At 43.8% G+C, this 25,116-nt stretch overlaps 1 protein-coding gene and 1 long non-coding RNA gene across 2 annotated transcripts in view; one reads left to right on the top strand and one right to left on the bottom strand.

Moving 5' to 3' along the window:
* The window catches only part of ddx18 (DEAD (Asp-Glu-Ala-Asp) box polypeptide 18), a 60,711-nt gene extending 50,488 nt beyond the window's left edge, over positions 1–10,223 (bottom strand). The window contains exons 1-3 of the mRNA XM_068035119.1: positions 10,088–10,223; positions 3,392–3,571; positions 1,386–1,541 (exon numbers count right to left, since the gene is read on the bottom strand). Coding sequence (XP_067891220.1) covers positions 1,386–1,541; positions 3,392–3,571; positions 10,088–10,178 — 427 coding nt within the window. The 5' untranslated portion in view covers positions 10,179–10,223. The remainder of the gene's footprint in view (positions 1–1,385; positions 1,542–3,391; positions 3,572–10,087) is intronic.
* Positions 10,224–10,399: 176 nt separating this feature from the next.
* On the top strand, positions 10,400–12,688 carry LOC137371696 (uncharacterized). The gene is made up of 2 exons (XR_010975273.1): positions 10,400–10,487; positions 12,573–12,688. It is a non-coding gene; the product is annotated as an uncharacterized lncRNA (long non-coding RNA).
* Positions 12,689–25,116: the final 12,428 nt, after the last annotated feature.

Genomic DNA, 25,116 nt, shown 5'->3' with positions numbered 1-25,116 from the left:
ATTACACTCCTGATCTGTGCCTTGTAGCTAATGGAAAGGCTTTGAGGAGTCAGGAGGAGAATTATATCATCCTGGCTCTGGTGGTAAAGCGCTGTGCACCAGCTACTCCCTTATCGAAGCTATGACACTGAAATCTACCATAAAATGTGGAAGATTGCCCATTTATGTTCTATCCTGACAAATTATCTTAACAGCCATGGCTTGATCATCAGCTGATGTAAGGATTTATCAATGTGCCATCGAGCAACAACTATGCACCAATAACCTACACAATGTTCAGTTCCACCAGAACCACTTCTCTCTCGATTACATTACGCTCATGGATACAAGAACCAAATGTCAGAGGAGAGGCGAGAGCAGCTGCCCTTGACATCAAGGCAACTTTTGACCATACACGATACCCACATATTCTATCAACCCCATTATCACAAAATTGCTAACCACCCAACTTCACTTCCTTGCCTCCATGCACATTAGCATTGTAAAGGGTTCTTCCTCCTCCTCAAACCCTGCCCATTTCAAAATTACTGCTACCAAAAAAAGCATCTATCCTGGCCCCTCAGTCCTTGCAATCTACTGCCCCATCTCCAATCTCCCTAACAGCACAGTGGGGTGTACGTACATTACATGGACTGCAACGGTTCAAGGCAGCTCACCATCACCTTCTCAAGGGTAATTAGGGATGGACAATAAATTCTGGCCTTGCCAGCGATGCCCACATCCAAAGAACGAATTTAAAAACACTTCCTTTCCCTTGGGGCCTTGAACAGGTCATCTCCCAAATCTACATCCATTTTTTCAGAACTCCATATCTGAACCATTTCAAATTGCATTTCAACCCCCACAGCACTAGAACAGTCCTAATCAAAAACACGTGACATCCTATATTACTGTGATAGTGGTACACCTCGTCCTTTTTGACCTCTCTGTAGCCTTTGACACAGATGATCACACACCTCTCGTCTGTTGTCTAGCTGAATCGACTGGCCTCAATTGGTTTCCCATTTACTTATCCAATTGCAAGCAACCTCTAGCAAGGGCTTCTTTCCCTGCCATTACCACAGGAGCCCCCAAGAAACTATTCTTGGCCTGCTACTGCTCATCGATATGCTGTCATTGGTGACATCATCTGACGATATATGACATCAGATTTGATATGAGTGCTAGTACAGCCAGCTCTACAACACCACTGCCAGTCCTGATCAATCCACTGCATCTTCACATTCAGTCCTGAAAAGCTGCAATTTCAACATCTGAACCAAACACTTGCGATGAAGAGGAAGTACGTGCATTCTACTGAGATTTTGGCTGACATTATTCCAGCTTATTGTAAATAGTAGCAGTGCATCAGATTTTACAGACGTAAACCTTAGAAAGACGTTCACCTGTCAACCCCAAAGGCAAAGTTGGTCCTCCACCATCTTCAGATTGCTCTTCATTTTCCTCATCCATTTGATCTTGTTTCACTTCTAAGTCACCAGCTTTGCTCTCCTCTAGCTCAACATCCTCCTTCAGTTCTGCATTCTTTAGCTTTTTGATTTCTACATTAAAATATAAAACAAAGTTAGACAACAGTTAAATAAAAGCAAAATACTGCAGATACTGGAAATCTGAAATAAAACCAAGAAATGCTGGAGATACCATTTGCCATCACTTGGTCCATAGCCTTGAATGTTATGTTCAAAGTTTGTTAAATCGTTAAAAGTTTATAGAAGTCTTTAAACCTGTTTGAAAGTGTTGAAAAATCAAAATAAAACACTCACCTGCCTTTGAGCTGAAGACTGACCTCAAGGAACATGTCTGCAGCTTGTAATGTCACTATGGGGCCTTGGCTTTGCCAGCAATGCGCCACACTGCTAGGCCTCATAAATGCTTTTGACGTTGGACCATGCTGCAGCAAGGTGCAAATTCTCACTACAGTCTACGAACCAGGTAAGGTTGTAGTGCTTTGGGCCGTTAGCAGCACGCTGCTGTCTGTAAAATCCAGGCCAATATGGTTACAGCACAGGAGGCCATCCTGCCAACTCTCTGGAAGAGCAACCCAGCTAGTCCCACTCCCCTGCTGTTTCCCCAAGGTGCTGCAAATTCTCTCTTCAGGTGCTTATCCAATTCCCTTTTGAAAGCCACAATTGAATTTGCCACCACCACACTCTTAGGCAGTACATTCCAGATCCTAACCACTCGCTGTGTGAAAAAGATTTCCCCTCATGTTGTCATTGGTTCTTTTGCCAATCACCTTAAATCGGTGCCCTCTGGTTCTTGTCCCTTCTGCCAATACGAATAATTTCTCTCTACCTCTGTCTAGACCCCTCATGATTTTGAGCATCTCTATTAAATCTCCTGTCAACCATAAAGACCATTACCCTCCTCAGAGTTCACAATACTTCCTGGATTTGTGTCATCTGCCAATTTTAAAGTTGTGCCCTGTATACCCAAGTCTAGGTCAGTAATATATAAATATTATGCTACAAAGGAAACATATGTGCTTAAGTCACAATGAGAATGGAATAAAGGGTTGATTGAACAAAGACACCCTCCATCATGATGGGCCGAATGGTCTCTTTATATGCTGTCACCATTTTATGATTCTATGAGTCACAATGAACAGTCTTTAAATTTAGGGATAGGCAATAAATGCTGGCCAAGCCAGCAGTGCCCACATCCCACAAATGAATAAAAAGAACATTTAGATGATGCTCTTTTGCTGCACCTATCCAGAAGGTATTTCTTTCAACAATTACTAACTTCTATCGTAACAAAAATCAGTTATGAACCTCAGTAATAGGTAGACCAAGGAGCCTCAATTTTAGAGGATGAAGTTCTCAAATATGTAAACCAAGAATTCAGAAAAATGTTCTATCCCATTGTTGCATTTAGTTCTTCAATTCAGCAATATAAAATACCATAATGCTATCATTTTATATGGTGCACTCTCATTAAAAACTCTTATATCATCCACAAACAGTTAAGCAGTTACGTTACAAGGGCAAAATAAAGCTGAATCTAGTCTAATCCAAGTTGTTATTTTACGAAAACATTCAACATTCAAATTATCCAATAATTTGAATTAAACATGTAAATAAGAGAAAAGTGGTAAGTTAGTTCTAAAATTTGAATTAAGCAACTTTGACTGTGGTGCTGTTTAAGTGAAATCATGCAATTGATCTGTATCTCAGTCCCATCAATGTCCAACAACAAAAACACCTGAAAATCATTCAGGGACAAGTACCTACCGCTAAGTGTGCTAATTTTCAGAACTTCCTACAAATTAATTATGGCAGTATTGGTCATTTGACTAATTTCAAGTTAAACTTCTTATTCATTCTAATCATTTCAATGACCAATTATTGCATATAGACATTACTGAAGTACTCAAATAAAATTAACTCACCAGTTTCCTGGATGCTAGTTGTAAGCTTTCTTTTCTTTTTCTTTTTTATTTCTGATACAGGTTTCAGTTCAGTCTCATCCTTCACAAGCCTTTGCTCTTTCTTCAACACTTTTGGAGTGTTGTCCCCATCAGCTGCTGCCTCTTGCATCATTTCATTTTGCACTTCCTTTTGTTTGACCACTGTCAACATAAAGTTTAATTTTGTTCAAGTAGAGTCCAAACCCATTGAAGGTTCAAGTAGCACAGATCTTATACTTAGTTACAGATGATAAACAATCTTAAATTGCTATATGCTGGAGCTGGAAATTGACTATAAAAGAATCAGCTCCAAGAACAGTATGAAGAAAAGAAAAAGACTTGCATAACGCCTTTCACGATTTCAGGTCATTCCAAAGCGCTTTACGGTTCAATAAATGTACTTTTTTCTTTTTTGAAGTTTAGTCACTGTTACAAGGTAGGAAACTTGGCAGCCAATTTATGCACAGCAAGCCCCCACAAACAGCAATGTAATAATAACCAGAGTGTCAGCTGTAGCTCAGTTGGTAGCACTCCCACAGAGTCAGAATGTTGTGGGTTCGAGTCCCACTGCAGGACTCAGCACAAAAATCAATGCTGACACTCTAGTGCAGCAGGGAAAAGTAGGGCAAACAAATTCAGAGCTCCCGGGATGACAAAAGAGGTAGAGATTAAGATAAAGAAGAAAAAGTGTGCTTATGATAGATGCCACATAGAAAATACTATTGAAAACCAGGCTGAATATAGAAGGTCCAGAGGGTAAGTGAAAAAGCAAATAAGAGAAGCAAAGAGAGAGCATGAAAAGAGACTGGCAGCTAGCATTAAAGGAAATCCCAAAGTTTTCTATAGGCATATAAATAGTAAAAGGGTGGTAAAAGGAGGAATGGGGCCAATTAGGGACCAGAAGGGGGATTTACTCATGGAGGCAGAGAGCACAGCTGAGGTATTAAATGAATACTTTGCATCTGTCTTTACCAAGGAGAAAGATGAAACCTACGCAAAGTTGAAAAAGGAGGTAAATCAGACATTAGACGGGGTTTAAAATTGATAAAGAGGAAGTATTAGATAGGCTGTCTGTACTTAAAGTGGATGAGATGCATCCAAGAATACCGAGGGAAGTGAGGGTGGAAATCGCAGAGGCATTGGCCATAATTTGTCAGTCTTCCTTCGACTTGGGGGTGGTGCCAGAGGACTGGAGAATTGCAAAAAGGGTGTAAAGATAAGCCCAGCAACTACAGGCCAGTCAGTTTAACTTTGGTGGTGGGAAAAATGCTAGAAAAAATAATTTGAAACAAAATCAATAGTCACATGGACAAATGCAAGTTAATTAAGGAAAGCCAGCAGGGATTTCTTAAGGGAAAATCATGTTTAACTAAGTTGGAGTTTTTTTTGAGGAGGTAACAGAGGATTGATGAGGGTAATGTTGTTGATGTGGTGTACATGGACTTTCAAAAGGCGTTTGATACAGTGCCACACAACAGACTTGTGAGCAAGCTTGTAGCTCATGGAATAAAAGGGACGGTAGCAACATGGATACGAAATTGGCTGAGTGACAGGAAACAAAGAGTAGTGGTTAATGGATGTTTTACGGGCTAGAGGGAGGTTTGTCGTGGGACCCTTGCTTTTACTGATATATATTTATGACCTACACCTTGGTGTACAGGGCACAATTTCAAAGTTTTCAGATGATACGAAACTTGGAAGCATTGTGAACTGTGAGGAGGATAGTGTAGAACTTCAAAAGGACATAGACAACTTGGTGGAATGGGCAGACAGGTGGCAGATGAAGACCAATGCAGGGAAATATGAAGTGATTCATTTTGGTAGGAAGAACATGGAGAGACAATGTACAATAAAGGGTACAATTCTAAAGGGGGTGCAGGAGCAGAGGGACCTAGGTGCATATGTGCATAAGTCATTGAAGGTGGCAGGACAGGTTGAGAGAGCAGTTAATAAAGCATACAGTATCCTGGGCTTTATTAATAGGGGCAAAGAGTACAAGAGCAAGGATGTTGAACTTGTATAAGACACTAGTTCGGCCTCAGCTGGAGTATTCCATCCAATTCTGGGTGCTGCACTTGAGGAAAGACATGAGGGCGTTGGAGAGAGTACAGAAAAGGTTCACGAGAATGGTTCCAGGGATGAGGAATTTCAGTTATGAAGACAGACTGGAGAAGTTTTCTTTGGAGAGAAGGCTGAGAGGTGATTTGACAGAGGTATTCAAAATCATGAGGGATCTGGACAGAGTAGAAAGAAAGCGTTCCCACTCGTGAAAGGATTGAGAATGACAGGGCACACATTTAAAGTATTTTGCTTCTCTTACCAAAGAGACACGAGAAAAAACGTTTTCACGCAACGAGTGGTTAAGGTCTGGAATGCACTGCCCGAGGACATGGTGGAGGCAGGTTCAACTGAAGCATTCTAAAGGGAATTAGACAGTTATATGAAAAGGAAGAAAGTGCAAGGTTATGGGGAGAAGGCAGGAAAATGGAACTGAGGGAGTTGCTCTTTCAGAGAGCTGGTGCAGACACTTCTGCACTGTAACAATTCTGTGAAGACGGAATGCTGCCTTTCAGATGGGACATTAAAATTAAGGCCCCATATGCCCTATCAGGTGGATGTAAAAATCCCATGGCACCATTTTGAAGAGGAGTACGGAGGTTGCGCCCGGTGTCCTGGTCAATATACATCTCGCAACTAACATCACAAAGCAAATCATCTGGTCATTATCTCCTTGCTGTTTGTGGGAGCTTGCTGTGCACAAATTGGCTGCCACATTTCCTACATTACAACACTGACTACACTTCAGAAGTACTTCATTGGCTGGAAAGTGCTTTGGGACACCCTTTAGTCGAGAAAGAGCTAGAGAAATCCAAGTTTTTCTTTAGATAACATTGAAGGATAAATATCGGCCAGAACTGCATTGAGAACTCCCCTGCTTTTCTTCAAAGTACTGCCATGAGATCTTTTACATCCACCTGAGGGCAAACATGGGCTGAGTTCAACATTTTATCCAAAATACTGCACCTCCGACAGTGCAGCATTCTCTCAGTACTACATGAAGTAGCAATTATGTACTCCAATCTCTGAAAATTGCAGCCGAATGTTCTTTATAGAGTTTAATTCCAGTGACATCATGAAGCAACCCAAGGAGGAGGTTCTACCAGGTGCGAAAATGAACCTGAGAAAAACATAACATGTTGAAAACACTCAGGCCAGTGAACATCTGTGATGTTAACTGATGAGGTACTTTCAGGTTTAGACCCTTTGTCAGAACTGAAGTGTTAACTTGTCTGTTCTTTCCAGGGATGGTAATTAACCAGCAGAATATTTCTAGCATTATTTTTGCGTCATTGAGTTGGGGGTAATATATTAGCATGGACAGAGGATTGGTTAACTGACAGGAAGCAGAGGGTAGGGATAAACAGGGTATTTTTCAGTTGGCAGGCTGCAGCTAGTGGAGTGCCAGCAGGATCAGTGCCTCAGCTATTTACAAACTATATTAGTGACTTAGACAAAGAGAACGTGAGCAATTTATCCAAGTTAGCTAACGATGAAAAGTTAGGTGGGAATGTCAGCTGTGAGGAGGGCACAAAGAGATAGAGAGGTTGGGCAACAAGGTGGCAGATGGAGTATGATGTGGAGAATTGCGACACCAATCCCTTTGGTTATAATAGAAAAACAGATTTTTTTTAAAAGGCATGAAACTCTTACATGTTGATGCTGAGACAGACCTGGGTGTACGTGTACAAGGTTCTCAGAAAGTGAGCAGCCAGGTACAACAAGCAATTAGGAAGGCACATGACATGCTGGCCTTTATTGGAAGAGGACCAGAGTTCAAGAACAAGGAAATCTTCTACCATTGTACAGGGCTTTGGTGAGACTGCACCCGGAGCACTGTGCGCAGTTTTGGTCTCCATATTGAAGGAAGAATATACTCGCCATGGAGGCTGTATTGCAAACGTTCCTCGGATGAGAGGGTTGTCCTATGATGACAGGCTGAATAAATTGGGCCTATACTGTCTGGAGATTAGAAAAGAGAGGTGATCGCAGTGAAACATACAAGGTTCTGAAGGGGCTTGACAGGATAAACACAGAGATTGTTCCCCCTGTCTGGGGAACCTAGAATACAGGGCACAGTGTCAAGATAAGCAGTCGATCATTTAGGGCTGAGATGAGGAGATATTTCTTCTCTCAGTAGGTTGTGAATCTTTGGAATTCTCTACCCAGGGAGGATAGTGGATGCTCCATTGTTGAGTAGGTTCGAGGCTGAGATAGACAGATTTCTGATCGCTCAAGGAATCAAAGGATACGGGGAACAGGCAGAAAAGGAATTGAGGCAGAAGGTCAGTATTATTGTATCGAATGGCGGACCAGGCTTGAGGGGCTGTCAGGTCCACTCAGGCTCCTATTTCTTATGTTTTATGCTTCAGATTTCCAAAATCTACAACAACTTACATTAATATAGTACCTTTAAAATAAAACATCCCAAGACGCTCTACAAGACCATTATAAAGCAAAATATGACAAAGAGCCACATAAGGATATGTTAGGACAGATGATCAAAAGCTTGGTCGAAGAGGCAGGTTTTAAGGGGCGTCTTCAAGGATGAAAGTGAGGTAGCTGGGCGGAGAGGCATAGGGAGAGTATTCCAGAGCTTAGGGCCTAGAAAACTGAAGGTGCAGCAACCAATGGTGGAATGATCAAAATTGGGTATGCTCAAGAGGCGAGAATTCGAGCAGCGCAGAAATCTGAGAGTTCTAGGGTTGGAGGAAATTACAGAGATAGGAGCAAGGCCAGGGAGGGATTTGAAAACAAGTATAAGAAATTTAAAATCGAGCCATTGCTTGACTGGGAACCAATGTAAGCCAGCGAGCACGGGGGTGACATGGGAAGGGGACTTGGTCAGAGTTAAGCCATTGACAGCACAATTTTGGATGATTTTTTAAAAAATTCATTCACGGGATGTGGGCGTCGCTGGCCAGGCCAGCATTTATTGTCCATCCCTAATTGCCCTCGAGAAGGTGGTGGTGAGCTGCCGTCTTGAACCGCTGCAGTCCATGTGGGGTAGGCACACCCAAAGTGTTGTTAGGAAGGGAGTTCCAGGATTTTGACCCAGCGACAGTGAAGGAACGGCGATATAGTTCCAAGTCAGGGTGGGGTGTGACTTGGAGGGGAACTTGCAGGTGGTGGTGTTCCCATGTATTTGCTGCCCTTGTCCTTCTAGTTGGTAGAGGTCGCGGGTTTGGAAGGTGCTGTCGAAGGAGCCTTGGTGCATTGCTGCAGTGCATCTTGTAGATGGTACACACTGCTGCCACTGTGCGTCGGTGGTGGAGGGAGTGAATGTTTGTAGATGGGATGCCAATCAAGCGGGCCGCTTTGTCCTGGATGGTGTCGAGCTTCTTGAGTGTTGTTGGAGCTGCACCCATCCAGGCAAGTGGAGAGTATTCCATCACACTCCTGACTTGTGCCTTGAGATTGTGGACAGGTTTTGGGGAGTCAGGAGGTGAGTTACTCGCCTCAGGATTCCTAGCCTCTGACCTGCTCTTGTAGCAACGGTATTAAGATGGCTACTCCAGTTCAGTTTTCGGTCAATGATAGCCCCTAGGATGTTGATAGTGGGGGATTCAGCGATGGTAATGCTATTGAATGTCAAGGGGAGATGGTTAGATTCTCTTTTGTTGGAGATGGTCATTGCCTGGCACTTGTGTGGCGCGAATGTTACTTGCCACTTATCAGCCGAAGCCTGGATATTGTCCAGATCTTGCTGCATTTCTACACAGATTGCTTCAGTATCTGAGGAGTTGCGAATGGTGCTGAGCATTGTGCAATCATCAGCGAACATCCCCACTTCTGACCTTATGATTGAAGGAAGGTCATTGATGAAGCAGCTGAAGATGGTTGGGCCTAGGACACTACCCTGAGGAACTCCTGCAGTGATGTCCTGGAGCTCAGATGATTGACCTCCAACAACCACAACCATCTTCCTTTGCGCTAGGTATGACTCCAGCCAGCGGAGGGTTTTCCCCCTGATTCCCATTGACCTCAGTTTTGCTAGGGCTCCTTGATGCCATACTCGGTCAAATGCTGCCTTGATGCCAAGGGCAGTCACTCTCACCTCACCTCTTGAGTTCAGCTCTTTTGTCCATGTTTGAACCAAGGCTGTAATGAGGTCAGGAGCTGAGTGGCCTCAGGTTTAGAGAGCAGAATGTGGGAGACCAGCCAGGAGTGTGTGGAATAGTCAAGTCTAGAGGTAACGCAAGCATGAATGAAGGTTTAAGCAGATGAACTGCTGCAGGGGTGAAGTCAGGCAATGTTACAAAGGTGGGAACAGGTGGTCTTAGTGGTGGCACAAATATGAGGTCAGAAGCTCATCTTGGGGTCAAATGCGGGGGGAAGACGCGGCGAGGGGGGGTGGGGGAGACGCGGCGAGGGGGGGTGGGGGAGACGCGGCGAGGGGGGGGGGACGCGGCGGGGGGCGGTGGAGGACGCGGCGGGGGGGGGGGGTGGGGGAGACGCGGCGAGGGGGGGTGGGGGAGACGCGGCGAGGGGGGGTGGGGGACGCGGCGGGGGGGGGGGGGCGCGGCGGGGGATCAGGCTCGGCCGTTCGCGCACACCCACTGGTGTCTCGATTAAGAGGCGACGCTCAGTCCTTTTCTCCCTCCCACCCGTAACACTCACCTTTTCCGCCAGCCGTTAAATTGATATTTTTAATTTTTGCGTTTTTCTTCTGTAATCTCTTGCGGATAATTTTCATCTGCAGATCCGCCATTTTACAAGCAACACGTGAAGGATTCGGACCCGGCCTCTGGGTTGTGGGAGTGCTCACTAACAGGAAGTGACCTTTGGGATAATTTTTAAATTAAGCGCTTTTAAAAATCTCTGTTTGATTTAAGCATAGTCCTTCGTGAAATTATATTCTAAGATATATTCAATAAAATTATGCTTCACATTTTTGATAATTTAAGACATATCATGTGCGCAATCGCAGTAGCGAGTTCGTTTATAATTCGAGCAAGCGGCTGGTTTCAAGATGTCAGTGTTCGTTCTGCACATTTCAAAGGGTCGGAATTTCAAAGAAGTAAGAAAACACCACCATAAACGAGGGCTTCTGGAAGAATTTGTTAAAGAGGAGACTTGATTGATATTTGATTTGTGTGAGATTCGGCTCTTCTCACAGGGCCACATCTTCCTAAACTTAACACAGAGACAACATTTCTAAAACTGAAACGTTAACTCTGTTTCTCTCTCCACAGATGCTGTCTGACCTGCTGAATATTTCCAGCACTTTCTGTTTTTATTTCAGATTTCCAGCATTTTGCTTTTATTTCTAAACCCATCTCTGAGCTCGGACTCTACAGGAGAGGATTCATAAAATTATAGAAATTACAGCACAGGAAGAGGTCATTCGGTTCCCAGTGCCACTCTCCTGTAACCCCATTTCCCCAGATTTTTAAAAAAAAATTTCCTTTCAAATACTCCATACCCTTGTAAATGCCTAGTTTCTACCTCACTAGCCCCTTTTGGTGAAACATCCCATGGTCTAATAGTTTTCAGTTCAAGGACCTTTCTCTTCATTTCCCTCCTTAGTTCCTCCAGTGAGAATCATCAGTCTCCATCTCAAGCTATCCCACCTCCCACTGACTCCTCTTTATCTTCGACCCCCTCTCTCTCGATCCTTTCTTCCTCCATCCACAACCCCATTGCTCAGTTTCTGTGCCTTCCCCTCACCCCACAACTCCTGTTCTTATACCCCCCAATTTCTGACTTTGCAGGGCAGAAAGGATCTGCAATTTCAGCCAGTGATGCCACAAAGTTTGAGTCAGAAGGTTGTGAGTTCAAGTCGCACGTCAGAGACATGAGCATATAGTCTAGGCCAGGGGTGTCCACCTTATCGTGTGAGGGGCCACATTACAATTTTTGTCCTACATAGCAAATTTTGGAAAGGTTAAAGGCTTTGTAAATTTTTCTTACTATTAATCAAAACAAAAAGTATGCATTTTTGTGAACAAGCTTTAAATGAGAAGACCAATTTATTAACTTACTTTCTCGCCACTCTGTTGAACACTGATTTAGTGAGATACCTGGCATTGTTTTTTGCTTGCACAAGTAGTTAATGTCTGCCTGCACACTTGATGTAGCATTGTGGAGTTTTTGGATGGATGCCCATCTGTCAGGAGTGATCTTGATCTCTTTCTCTGTCCTCTCCCCTCCACCACTGTGTCCCCCTCTCTTTCCCCTCCCCTCCCCTCCCCGTGTCCCTCTCTCTCCCCTCTCTTGCTGCCCTCTGCATCCATCTCTCTCCCACTTTCTCCCTCTCCCCTTCTCGCTCTCTCTTTTCCTCCTCCCCAGTGGCCCGCTTCCTGCTCTCCCCTTGGCCTCTCTTTTCCTCTTCCTGACAACAGCCATTCCCATTCACTCGCTCACTCTCTGAAGCAGCCAAAAACAGCAGGGGCAGCCGATTCCTGTGCCATGAACTGCCAATCAGCGTTCACCATGCCTGGGCAGCCTGCTGACAGTGACCAATCACAGGTGTCCACCATCTGTCAGACGCAGGCCACATCCACCCCCTCTGCCTGATGTACACTTTAATAGGAGAGCCATTAATCAAAGCCAAGCTACGCCTCTCCTCCAATAGCTATTTTCCTGTCTAGTATATCTTGCTGTCAATCAAAGCCAAGCCCTGGGCAGCCTGCTGTCAGTCACACAGGATCAAAACCTTTGGCGGGCCAGATTCTGCCTGTGGGCCAGATGTTGGACAACTTTGGTCTCACTTAACCCTTCAGAGCAGCACTTAGAGGTGCCCTCTTTTGGATAAGACTTTAAGCTGAGGCTCCAATAGCTTGCCTAAGAACGTAAAAGATCCCATGACATTATTTGAAGAGCAGGGAGAATTCTCGCTGGGTCTCGGCCAATATTTATCGCCCAATTAACGTCAGAACAGTGACTACATTTCAAAAGTATTTAATTGGCTATAGAGTGCTTTGGGACATCCTGAGGTTCTGAAATATATAAATGCAAGCTCTTTTATTCCTATATAAAAGTACACTCTGTTTACCAATTCTGACTCTAAACTGCTTGAGTTTCCCAGTTTATATTGTGTTGATTGAAGTCTTCCATTAAAATATCACTCCTGTTTTCAAATAGCCTTCCTATCTCTTCACAGAGCAAATTGTCAGAAGGATACCAAAAAGAGCATAAAAAGGATTATCAAATCAGAAAAAAACCTGGAAGGATTGCATTTATTTAGGTTTGGGTTTAAATAAAAGTCCTGAATTTAAACATGTTTGTCCAAGTTGAGCCTTTCAGTAATTAATGATGCAGAGATGATTGCTAAAAATGGAATGTACAATTTAGTTTAATCTCCTATATTTTATACTTTTTGATATTTGTGATATTGTATGTATGAGCCTTTTTTGAAATTAATTATATGTATTACTTTTGATCAAACATTGTATTTCATATCTCTAATCATGAGGAAATATGGAAGGAATTGTCAGACTGAATTTTAATGTTTAAACCTGTGTCTAAATTTGAAAGAAAGCGATTACATTTAAAATCTTCGTCTTCCTCTCTACAAGTCAATTTAATGTAGACTTTTGCATATATTTGTTGCTTTTGGTTCCTGAGAAAACCTTTATTTTTAAACATGATTTGCACGTTCAATATTATCACCAGGCCAGTTGCCTGTCTTCAATGAAATCACGAGTGTGAAAGAGTTCTGATGAAAGGCCACAGACCTGAAACATTACCCCTGTTTCTCTCTCCACAGATGCTGCCAGACCTGATGAGTATTTCCAGCACATCCTGTTTTTATTTGACATAAATAACAGAAAGTGCTAAGAATCTTACTGGAAACTTTTCTATAGCACCCTCTGGTGACCAAATAAAATAACTACGACTGTTAGTGATTTTTGCCAGACTGCTTTACTGCCCAGGGTGTTTATAAAATCCTTGTGCAACTTTAAACTTTAATAACTTTTCCAATTTTCCAACAGTTCATCTTTTCTTCTACTGTTGTCATTTTCAATCCATTTTAGCATAATTAAAACAGCATTAATAACAGTAACATTAAAAAACTATGAAACATGTTTTAATTTGCTGTTTGCTTGTATCATATGTACATCCAAATTTTTTGACGTTTAAAGTTGCACAAGGGCTTTATAAATACCCTGTATAACAATGGCTACAATATACAACATTAGGTACAGTTGTTACGAACAGGTAGTTAATTTTTTTTTTCTCTGAACCAGTTTCCCTGTTTTTCCAACCACGTGTCAGTAAATAGATGAGTGAGTGAATTTTTTTCCTCCTTTAAACCCTAATAATAAATGACTGCAACAACATCACTATTGTTAGAGTTAAATCAAAGAATTGGGTTTAATTTACACACTCCTAAACTCAGGAAAGGGTTCAACTTTGCCACAGATACTTATAAACATTCAGGGAAAGGTTAAAGGCATAAAAAAGGCAAGGACATTTACTAAATAGAAAGTTATCTCAACTACTAGCGAATATGGATTTCAGTTCGAACTAGAGTCCTTATAAAATTTCAAAAAAAGTCCAAAATGGAGATCACCGACTGAAATGCTGGGTAGGGGAAGGATCGCTGAGAATACCTCTGACAATTTCTTCTCCTTCTGGCACTCTTGGATATAAATGGAGGCAGCTAAATTGCTGAAATCACCTTTTTGATGGAGAGGAAACTGGTAGATATCAGCCTTTCCTGCTCTTTTTGCAGCTTGTCTTGTTGATTTTTCTTGCTGGATTTTTCAGTGTGGCTTTTTAAAATTATTCTTGTTGAAAAGACCTTACAGAGAAGTCAGTGCAGCTTGAAAGCAGTTCTGCTTCTTGCAGTGAGGTCTCAGGGAGAAGTCTGCAGCAGCAGACAGCTGTGCCAAATCTACCCAAAAAGCAGCTGTGGTTTGAAAACAGGCTGTACCCTCAAACTGTTACAGTTTCAAGTCCAGGCAGGTTGGCTAGGGGTTTTCTGGACAAGCTGTACCATGTGATCTCCCTCCTTCATTTTAACAAGTGGAACACAGCTAAAACTAAACATGCTCTATAAAATGGTGGTTAACATTAATACCCAAATGCACAAAACACCATTTACAATGGGTTCTCCTCTATTCGTGACACAGTACAAATGCTGTAGGTATGTGCTACATGTTCTGTAATAATTTACATTTTTCTAGATACTGAACACGAAGCCTCAGTTTTATTATTGTTGGAGAATTTCAGTATTGTAGACTAATCTTTATGAGAACATATAAGTGTTGACCTCGTCAGCAGACGTGGTCTCTTCAGACTACTAGAAAAGATCGGATGTCCACCAAAGCTACTAAGTATCATCACCTCATTCCATGACAATATGAAAGGCACAATTCAACATGGTGGCTCCTCATCAGAGCCCTTTCCTATCCTGAGTGGTGTGAAACAGGGCTGTGTTCTCGCACCCACACTTTTTGGGATTTTCTTCTCCCTGCTGCTTTCACATGCGTTCAAATCCTCTGAAGAAGGAATTTTCCTCCACACAAGATCAGGGGGCAGGTTGTTCAACCTTGCCCGTCTAAGAGCGAAGTCCAAAGTACGGAAAGTCCTCATCAGAGAACTCCTCTTTGCTGATGATGCTGCTTTAACATCTCACACTGAAGAATGCCTGCAGAGTCTCATCGACAGGTTTGCGTCTGCCTGCAATGAATTTGGCCTAACCATCAGCCTCAAGAAAACGAACATCATGGGGCAGGATGTCAGAAATGCTCCATCCATCAATATTGGCGACCACGCTCTGGAAGTGGTTCAAGAGTTCACCTACCTAGGCTCAACTATCACCAGTAACCTGTCTCTAGATGCAGAAATCAACAAGCGCATGGGTAAGGCTTCCACTGCTATGTTCAGACTGGCCAAGAGAGTGTGGGAAAATGGCGCACTGACACGGAACACAAAAGTCCGAGTGTATCAGGCCTGTGTCCTCAGTACCTTGCTCTACGGCAGCGAGGCCTGGACAACGTATGCCAGCCAAGAGCGACGTCTCAATTCATTCCATCTTCGCTGCCTTCGGAGAATACTTGGCATCAGGTGGCAGGACTATATCTCCAACACAGAAGTCCTTGAAGCGGCCAACATCCCCAGCTTATACACACTACTGAGTCAGCGGCGCTTGAGATGGCTTGGCCATGTGAGCCGCATGGAAGATGGCAGGATCCCCAAAGACACATTGTACAGCGAGCTCGCCACTGGTATCAGACCCACCGGCCGTCCATGTCTCCGTTATAAAGACGTCTGCAAACGCGACATGAAATCGTGTGACATTGATCACAAGTCGTGGGAGTCAGTTGCCAGCATTCGCCAGAGCTGGCGGGCAGCCATAAAGACAGGGCTAAATTGTGGCGAGTCGAAGACACTTAGTAGTTGGCAGGAAAAAAGACAGAGGCGCAAGGGGAGAGCCAACTGTGCAACAGCCCCAACAAACAAATTTCTCTGCAGCACCTGTGGAAGAGCCTGTCACTCCAGAATTGGCCTTTATAGCCACTCCAGGCGCTGCTTCACAAACCACTGACCACCTCCAGGCGCGTATCCATTGTCTCTCGAGATAAGGAGGCCCAAAAGAAAAGAAGAATAAGTGTTAACTGTTAATGATAATCATTTGCCATCATTTTGTACAGTATATTCTTGGTCGGAGCATAAAGCAAGAATGCTCTTTTTTTGCAGGGAGAGTAGGAAAGAAAGTGCTGGTGTAATCTGGTGATGGGGGAAAAGAGTGTCATTGTAATTAAAGACAAGGGGGAGGAAGATGAGTGCCTCTGTGTCACTAATCAATTAAACAATTAAAAAAAAGTTAACAATTTGATTTAGCAAGAGAGACTACTAATACATATCCACAATAGGCAACTATTTCTCAGTAAGAAATGAGGAAAAATCACAGGAATTTTCCACAATCACCCACTACAATGACTGGAATATTGAATATGCTTGCAATTTAAATTATATTCCACTGCCCTTCACTGTAAATGTGTGTCATCATAAACCCATATTTAGGCCTATTGTTGGGTTGTTGATTTTTGGAAGCTCTTTGTTAGCTTTCTAAGTTGGCATGAGTTCACCTTGGTGATTTGGGTTCAAATTTAGACAAGATGAAAGTGATGGAGCCTATTTAGGGAGACCAGGGTAACAAAAACTTTTTTTTAAGCTGGGAGCAGTTGATGCTGATGGGTGGCAGTGTGTCATTCCCCAGCACCATAACCCCTTTGATGAGTACAATTTTTAAAAAATAAAAGTCTCGCTTGACAACATCAGCTTAATGCTGTTTAAAATTACATCTAACTCATCAAACAGATCCACAAGGCTGAATCTTAACTCCTAAAAAGGGTGGGCTGGGGGACAGGTGAGATGTTAAAACTTTATCTGGCCTCAATCCACTCTGCCACAAGCAGCAGCAGGTAACTTGGACTGTGGCTGCGGCCTGCTCTAGAGTGCTCCCCTCCTGATCAAAAGCTGAGTCTGTCTATCAAGCTAACCTCCAGGAGGGGATCCTGTCAAAGTAAAACAATGCATGATGTGGAGTCAAAACACCACAGCACAGAGGGGAAACCCAGCTTTCCAAACTGAAACTCTGGGCCGGATTTTGAGAAGGCGGTGGAGGTGGGTTAGAGGGCGGATGAGCCGGCAAATTCAAGCTGCAGTGCGCCGTGCCAGTTTCCCAACGCGAAGCTGCCTCTGTACGATTTTCCAGCTTCTTGGGGAGGATGGCAACTGGTATTAGCAGGCAGGCAATAATGCTCGTTAAGGAGGTACTTATATAAGGAATTGAGCTTTTACCAGAAGTGCACAGGCCCCACACTGTGTCAGCACCTCTTCCAAACAGCTGAGGTGGCTGCACAGTGGGAAGCTCTTGACTGAAGCAGCAGCCATTTAAAATTATGTATAAAAGGAGTAATCATTAAGCAAAAGCTCACGCACATTCACTAACATCATTTTTGAAGCAGAGGAGTACAATTGGGGTTGATGACGGAGAGGGAGGGTCTTGGAGAACATCTCTTTCATAAAGATGCAAGGGAAGTTTAGCAGCTGAGGACCTAGTGCCTGATACTGTCTGTGATAATGGGGGCCACCTTCTTAGAGGTGGGCTGGAACAACGGCCCCAGCAACAAACGCAGTCACGTGGTGCCCATGGCTGCATTGTGCTGGTCGAGGGGCAGGAGGGGCCAGAAGGTGATAGCCGTGAAATTGAATGTACTGCCAAAGAATCACTTTCCTGAGTATGTTGGAGGAGTAGTGCCACCGTCTAGGGGGATGGTGACTGAGTTGCATGCACTCTTGTAGGACGACCTTATGTCATAAGGCTCACTCGGGGACACCGTATACCAGTAACTGTCGAGCTGACAGTGACCATGAATCTCCGAACTTTGGGCTCTTCTCAGGGTTTAGTGGCTGACCTATGAAGGATCTTGCAATCAGCAGCCCGCAGCTGCATATCTCAGGTGACAGATACACTTTTTGTGAGGGCATCTGACTTTTTCGCCTTCAGTAAAGATGCAGCCAGTCAGGCACAGAGGGTGGGGATTTTGCATCAATGGCAAGATTCCCTCGGGTACGGGGCATGATCGTCTGCACGCATGTTGCCATCAAAGCCCCATCATCTAAGTCCAGAGCATTCACAAACGAGAAGGGTTTCCACTCAATAAATGTTCAGCTCGTGTGTGACCATCAGGTTTGCACAAAGTTTCCTGGCAGCTGACATGATTCATTCATTCTGAGGCAGTTGCAGGTGCCACAGCTGTTAATTCTATCACACAGCCTAAATGGATGGCTGCTAGCAGACATGTGGTACTTGGTAAAGACATGGCAGGTGTTCCCAGTGTGAAAGCCCACAACTGAAGCACAGGAGAGATATAACTGCTGCCATCTCAGCAAAAGGGCCATATTTGAGCAGGCCATTGGCCTCCTGAAGTTGTGGTTCTGGTACCTTGACCAATTGGGGCGGGCGGTGCTGCACTTTGCCCAAACAAGGGTTTCCCACATTGTGATCTGCTGTACTCTGCACAACATGGCCATCCAGAGAAGAGTGGAATTGGAGGAGGTCCATGGAGAAGTACGTGTGCCTTGTTGGAGGATGAGGGTTTCTAGGAGGATCAGCTGGAGGAGTGTCAAGGCAACCCAGTGATTGGACTTGAGACAAACTGACCATGATGGTAGGAAAGTCTGGGATGCCCTGATCAGGAATGCTTCTCATGAGCACAGCAGATCCTTCAATGGAAGACTGCATTTTATACAGAGCACAAGGACAGATTCTCCACTAATGATGCAGTGAGTCTTCTGCAAGAGAACATGGCCACGTGCTCTCTGAATGAGCAATTCACCTAATGCCATTTCCCTGCCTTCTCCCTGTAACCTTGCACATTTTTCCTTTTCAGATAACTGTCTACTTCCCTCCCAAATACCTCAATTGAACCTGCTTCCACCACCCTCTTAGGCAGTGCATTCCAGATCCTAAGCACTCGCTGTGTGAAATTTTTTTTCCTTGTATCGCTTTTGCTTCTTTTGCCAATTACTTTAAATCTGTGTCCTCATTCTTGATCCTTTCACAAGTGGGAACGGTTTCTCTCTATCTACTCTGTCCAGACCCCTCATAATTTTGAATACCTCTGTCAAATCTCCTCTCAGCCTTCTCCTCTCCAAGGAAAACAGTCCTAACTTCTCCAATCCATCTTCATAACTGAAGTTCCTCATCCCTGAAACCATTCTCGTGAATCTTTTCTGTACTCTCTCTAATGCCTTCACGTGTTTCCTAAAGTGCGGCACCCAGAATGGGACGCAATACTCCAGCTGAGGCTGAACCAGTGTCTAATACAAGTTTAACATAACCTCCTTGCTCGGGTACTCTATTCCCCTACTAATAAGGCCTAATTGCTCTCTCAAACTATCCTGCCACCTTCCATGACTTATGCACATATACGCCCAAATCCCTCTGCTCCTGCACCCCCTTTAGAGTTGTACCCTTTATTCTATATTGTATATCCATGTTCTTCCTACCTAAATGAATCACTTCACATTTCTCTGCATTTAATTTTATCTGCCACTTGTCTGCCCATTCCCCCAACTTGTCTATGTCCTTTTGAAGTTCTACACTATCCTCCTCACAGTTCACAATGCTTCAAGTTTTGTATCATCCCCCCAAATGTCAAAAAGTGCATGGATCTAACAGAAGCTTCATAATGTGCCTCCCAGGTGATGTTAAGACCGCTTCTCTACCCTCTTGCAAGAGCTCCTACCCAATGCTCCCCACTGTGGCTGGAGCAGATGTGGAGGCAGGCTGCTCGAGAGGGTGTTCTGGTGGCTGAGATGCCCTTGGTGTCCTTCCTTGGGGGTCACTATGTGCATGGCTCCTTCGTCTCAGCAGACATCTTTCAGCGCATCAAGTGGCATCTACTGGTAATGACTTCACAGAGTAGGTAGCTGCTTCAAAGCACTTCCATGGAGCATTCAATAAGCTTTCACCCTCTCTCTGCCACACACCAATCTTGCCATCACTGACTGCCTGCACTTGCAATGTCAAGGGCCTCCTCCTCCACGAGCGTCAAGATTGCCAGGTTGGACAGTCCATCCCCTGAATGACTCCTCTCGCAGGTATTGTGTGCTTGTTTCTCCTGCAATGTGAGAATGGAGAGGTCAGCTACACCTAACCTTCCCATTTGCCCATCCTGATCCACTGTCAGAAGTGATGCTCCTGTCATTGCATTTCCCCAGGGTTTACATTACCATCCTCTCAAGCTTACGTTGCTTTGTTCAGTTCCCTCATGTGAGGATTATGAATAGGCAATAATCTCCTTGGTTTCCCTATTCACTGCTGCCTTGAGGCCCTCCTGCTCAGAGGTGTGCCATCCCTGTGAGATATTCACAACTGACAGCTTGGCTTTGCTTTGTACTCACCTTGCAAGAATGCATAGGTGGTTGAAGTTGTTGACCAATGTCCTGCTAACCACGCTGTGGCTTCTGACTTCCCTGGCGACCTCCAGCATGCCTCTTTTGTTTACTTGACAGGCCTCTTCCCACCACTCTCCAGAAACAAAATGTTCCTCCTGTCTCAGACTGCCTCTATCATGACCTTCAGGGAGGTGTCGGTGAACCTTAGGGCCAGCTTACCATGACAGACTGCCATGTAACTGCTCTGATAGACTGTTCCCTCAGGGCTGATTCTCTATGGCTGGTTGCCCATTGAATCCAGATGGGCACCCTTTAAATGGGGCCCACAACTTATAACTCCTGCCTCCTGCTCACGCCCGCTGTCCATCATTGAACCGATATCACGGAGGTGACCCACTAATTGGTCGCCTCCCACCAAATGCTAACTGTCACGCACACCAACCTTCACCAGGGTCAGGACCCCAAAATAGTCCTGACATCACAGTGCTGCCAAGATCAGGAAAATCCAGCCCTGTGTTTCACCTCCCCCCGCCCTCCCCCCCAACCCCGCCCCACTCCACCCCTCCCCCTGCCAAAGCAGCCAGTCCCTGTGAGGATTGGGGCCACAGCCGCACACTATATACATTAAATCACAACCAAAATTAGTGCTAATCACTCCCTGCATTTACCCTCTGCTCTGTGTTAGTTCTGCTACCCTTTCTCACATTTTATTTTAATTCCCTTTCAGTACATCTAGCACAATCCAAATTTTACTTAGTTTCCTTTACATCTGTATCCTTTATTTTGACAAGTTGATTACCATCAATGCCCATTTTAGACAGCATCAAAATGAACAATGATAATAAGTGTTCTATTGCATGGTTACCTCTCCAAACATGTAAGGATATATCAAAAGTCAAAGATTGATGTTTAGAAGCATTCACAATAAATATTATTCTGAAAGTGTTATGGCTGTGGTGAATCTGCAACATCAAGATGCTCCAGTGAGCAGTCACAACATTGTGCACTTCTGTAGTAAATGTCTGGAAGAAGAAATGTCATTTACCATAGGGGCTGGTATTGAAATATGAGACTGGTAGGCTCACCCATCAATTTTTATTATGTGACTTTCACAATATGCCAGTCAATGTTAATTACAAGGCTAGATTCAGGATTATTGTTGGAGGGAAAAAATGCTAAGCACAGTGCTTAGTCGCTGTTAGGACCGAGGTGGGAGTGATGCACTGTCAATTCAGTCCCATCACTCCACAGGTCGCAGCATATTGTTAGAGTTTTCCCACCCAACTGGAAAACAGCCAAATTAAACACTCTAGCAACCCCCAGAATAAAGCAGACTAAACCAGGTATCTTTAGACAACAACAAATTAACTATTTATGAAAAATTAAATCTTAAACACTATTAAGATAAACCTATGTCTAAAGACCTTACAACTTATTATTTTAACCTAACTTCCCCATGCACACACACATACATTCATAAATCACAGTTAACTGGTTTCTTTTAACAATGATGTTTTAAAAATTAGCTGTTTCTTAAGAAGAAATAACTAACTGGGTTGTTAGTCTTTGTGGATTACGTTCCTGATGGGTGAGGTATCCTCACAAAATAATCGTATGCCATTCAAAGGCTCCACGTGGATTTGATGACACAGTCCTTCAATAGATAGGCATTCAAAACACTTCAGCTGCAGCAGGTGTCAAACACTTCTTTAAACAAGGAGTGTAGCAATCGGTCCACTCAGATTTTAAAACTGACAGTCTCTCAGTCAAAACGTTACTGCGACTTCCAGAAAACAATATCAGTCAAGAGAGAGTCAATCTTGAAGCAAAGACTTCCTGCCTTGGAAGTAAAGAAAAGGAGTTTTTCTACCTCTAGCAATACAAATGGTCACTTCAAAGGGTTTTTTGCTCCTTAGGCAATTAACTCTGCCTGTAGGTTCTTGGAGAATTTTTTCTGAGAGAAATAGACAGCTCTTTCCTTCAGTAAGCATGCTTCACTGGTATCTCTCATAAACTGGTTTTAGCTGATTTTTACACACCATAAAATTGAAACATTTTACCATGTGACCTTCTCACTCCCCTGCTGTTGCCTAGGTAACAAATGCAGCTGTGGAATACTGTTCTCAGAAATCTAACACTTCTCTCTCTGTCTTAAAGGCACACTGTTTCAAACAGAGGAGAGAAAATACTGTTCCTTGACAGTCACAGTAATTGGAAGAAAACATTCGTTTTTGGCCTTGAGGTAAAAACTGTAAGCTTTCGTAATGAATGAAAGAGTTACATCCACATAGTGTAGTTTGGGAAATATGCTTGTAATGTGTAACTTTTTAAATAAATATACAAGCGTGTAAAGATTGACTGCCATTCTAACCTTCAGAACTGGCTTTCTGGTTGCACCAACAACCACAAGCATTTTCCTTTGTGCTCGGCATGATTCCAACCAGTAGGGTGTTTTCCCCCAATCCTCATTAACTTTAATTTTGCTAGGGCTCCTTGATGCCACACTCGGTCAAATACTGCCTTGATGTGAAGGACTGTCACTCGCCTCATCTCTGGTATTCAGCCCTTTAATCCATGTTTGGACGAAGGCTGTAAATAAATCTGGCATGCTCCCGTACACTTTTCAGTGAACCTGGATTGTGGTTGAATATATTTCTGCTTCTGCTGATGGTCCACATCGCCTCATGGATGCCCTGTTTTGAGCTGTAAAATCTGTTCTGATTCTATCCTATTTAGCAAAGGTGGTAGTGTCACACAAAATGATGAAGGGTGTCTTCAGTCTGAAGATGGGACTTTGTCTGCACAAGGTTTGTGTGGTGGTCACTCTTGACAATACTGTAATGGATAGATGTATCTGCGACAGATTGGCGAAGACGAGGTCAAGTAGGTTTTCCCCTTTCTCACCATCTGCTGCAGGCCCAGGCTGGCAGATACATCCTTCAGGACTCAGCCAGCTTGGTCAGTAGTGGTGGTACCGAGCTGCTTTTACTGATGTACATTAAATTACCCCATGCAGAGTACATTCTGCACCCTTGATATCCTCAGTGCATCCTCCAAGTGGGAGGGAGGGCAGTAGGTGGTAATCAGAAAGAGATTTCCTTGCGCATGTTTGATCTGATACCATGAGACTTCATGGGGCCCAGAGTCAATGTTGAAGACTCCCAGAGACACTCCCTCCCTACTGTATACCACTGTGCACCACCTCTGGTGGGTCTGTCCTACCAGTGGGACATGACATACCCAGGGATGGTGATGGTGGAGTCTAGGACATTGGCTGTAAGGTATGATTCTGTGAGTATGACTATGTCAGGCTGTTGCTTGACGAGTCTGTGGTTCAGCTCTCCCCAAAGGGATGATGGTACAAGGCAAAAGGAGATAGGAATGGGTCAAGTAAAGAAACAAAAGATCGGCCTAAAGGAGGTGTAAATGGGAAAAGCAGAACCATCATCAGCAGCTGCCGTCCAAGAAAAGAGTGAGGTCATGGTTATGATTTTAAATTGTTGAACTCAGTGTTGAGTCCAGAAGGCTGTAAAGTGCCTCATTGAAAGATGAGGTGCTGTTCTTCCAAACTTACATTGAGCTTCATTGGAACAGAGAAGGAAGCTGAGGACAGAGAGATCAGAGCAACAGTGGGGCGGAGAAATAAAATGACAGGCGACCGGAAGCTCGGGGTCACACTTGCAGATTGAATGGAGCCTTCCGCAAAATGGTCACCCAACCTGTGTTTCATCTCCACAGTGTGGAGAGGTCCGCATCATGAGCAGCAAATACAGGATGTTAAATTGAAAGAAGTACAAGTAAATTGTTCTTTCACTTGGAAGGAGTGATTGAAGCTTTGGATGGTAGGAAGATATGAGGTAAAGGGTAGGTGTTACATCTTGTGTGATTGCATGGTAAGGCGCCATGGGAAATTGAGAGGTGTGTTGGGGGTCATTGGGGAGTGGACCAGAATATCTCACACGGAACAGTTCCTTTGGAATGCTAAAAGAGGAGGGAAGGGGAAGATGTATTTGGTGGTGGCCTCACTGTGGAGGTGACGGAGGATGATCCATTTAATGTGGAGGTTGGTGAGGTGGAAGGTAAGGACAAGAGGAACCCTATTGTGATTCTGGGAGGAAGGGGAAGGGGTGACAGTGGAAGTGTGGGAAAGGGAACGGATACGGTCAAGGGCTCCGTGCACCAAGGTGATAGGTAATCATCACCTGAGGAAAAAGAAAAATGTATCTGAAGCACTGGCATGGAAGGTAACATTGTCAGAACAGATGTGATGAAAATGACGAAACTGGGAGAGTGGATTAGAGTCCTAATAGGAAGTTGGGTGGGAGGAAGTGTTGTCAAGGTAGTTGTGGGATTCAGTGGACTTGTAGTGGATATAGTTGATAGCCGATTGTTACGACCGAGGCAGGAGGAGTGCACTGTTTATTCTCATTTCACTTCTCCACGGGTCACAACATATATTAACATTTTTTCCCACTTACTGATATGGTCAATCATAGACTCTATTTTTAATCCCAGAATGAAACACAACAACCAGGTCTCCTGAATAAACAACAAAATTATCAGCTTATTTTAAAACAAGTCTTAACCAGTAATGAAGTAAAGCATAAACACACAGATTGAAATATTAAAGTTCCCTTTTTACCTTAGCCCCTCACGCTCACGCACTTACATATATCGGTTAACCAGAAAAATAAAGGGATATGCGTTTTAGAGTTCTATTACAAAAAAAATGGCAATAAACCACTTGGGTTAAATACCTGCTAATTCTTGAAGAAGGAAGAAAATAT

Source organism: Heterodontus francisci, chromosome 7 (assembly GCF_036365525.1).
Source record: "Heterodontus francisci isolate sHetFra1 chromosome 7, sHetFra1.hap1, whole genome shotgun sequence".
NCBI lineage: Eukaryota > Metazoa > Chordata > Chondrichthyes > Heterodontiformes > Heterodontidae > Heterodontus > Heterodontus francisci.
The sequence above is the reverse complement of the archived record's forward strand: the minus strand, read 5'-3'. Positions and strand labels throughout refer to the sequence as shown.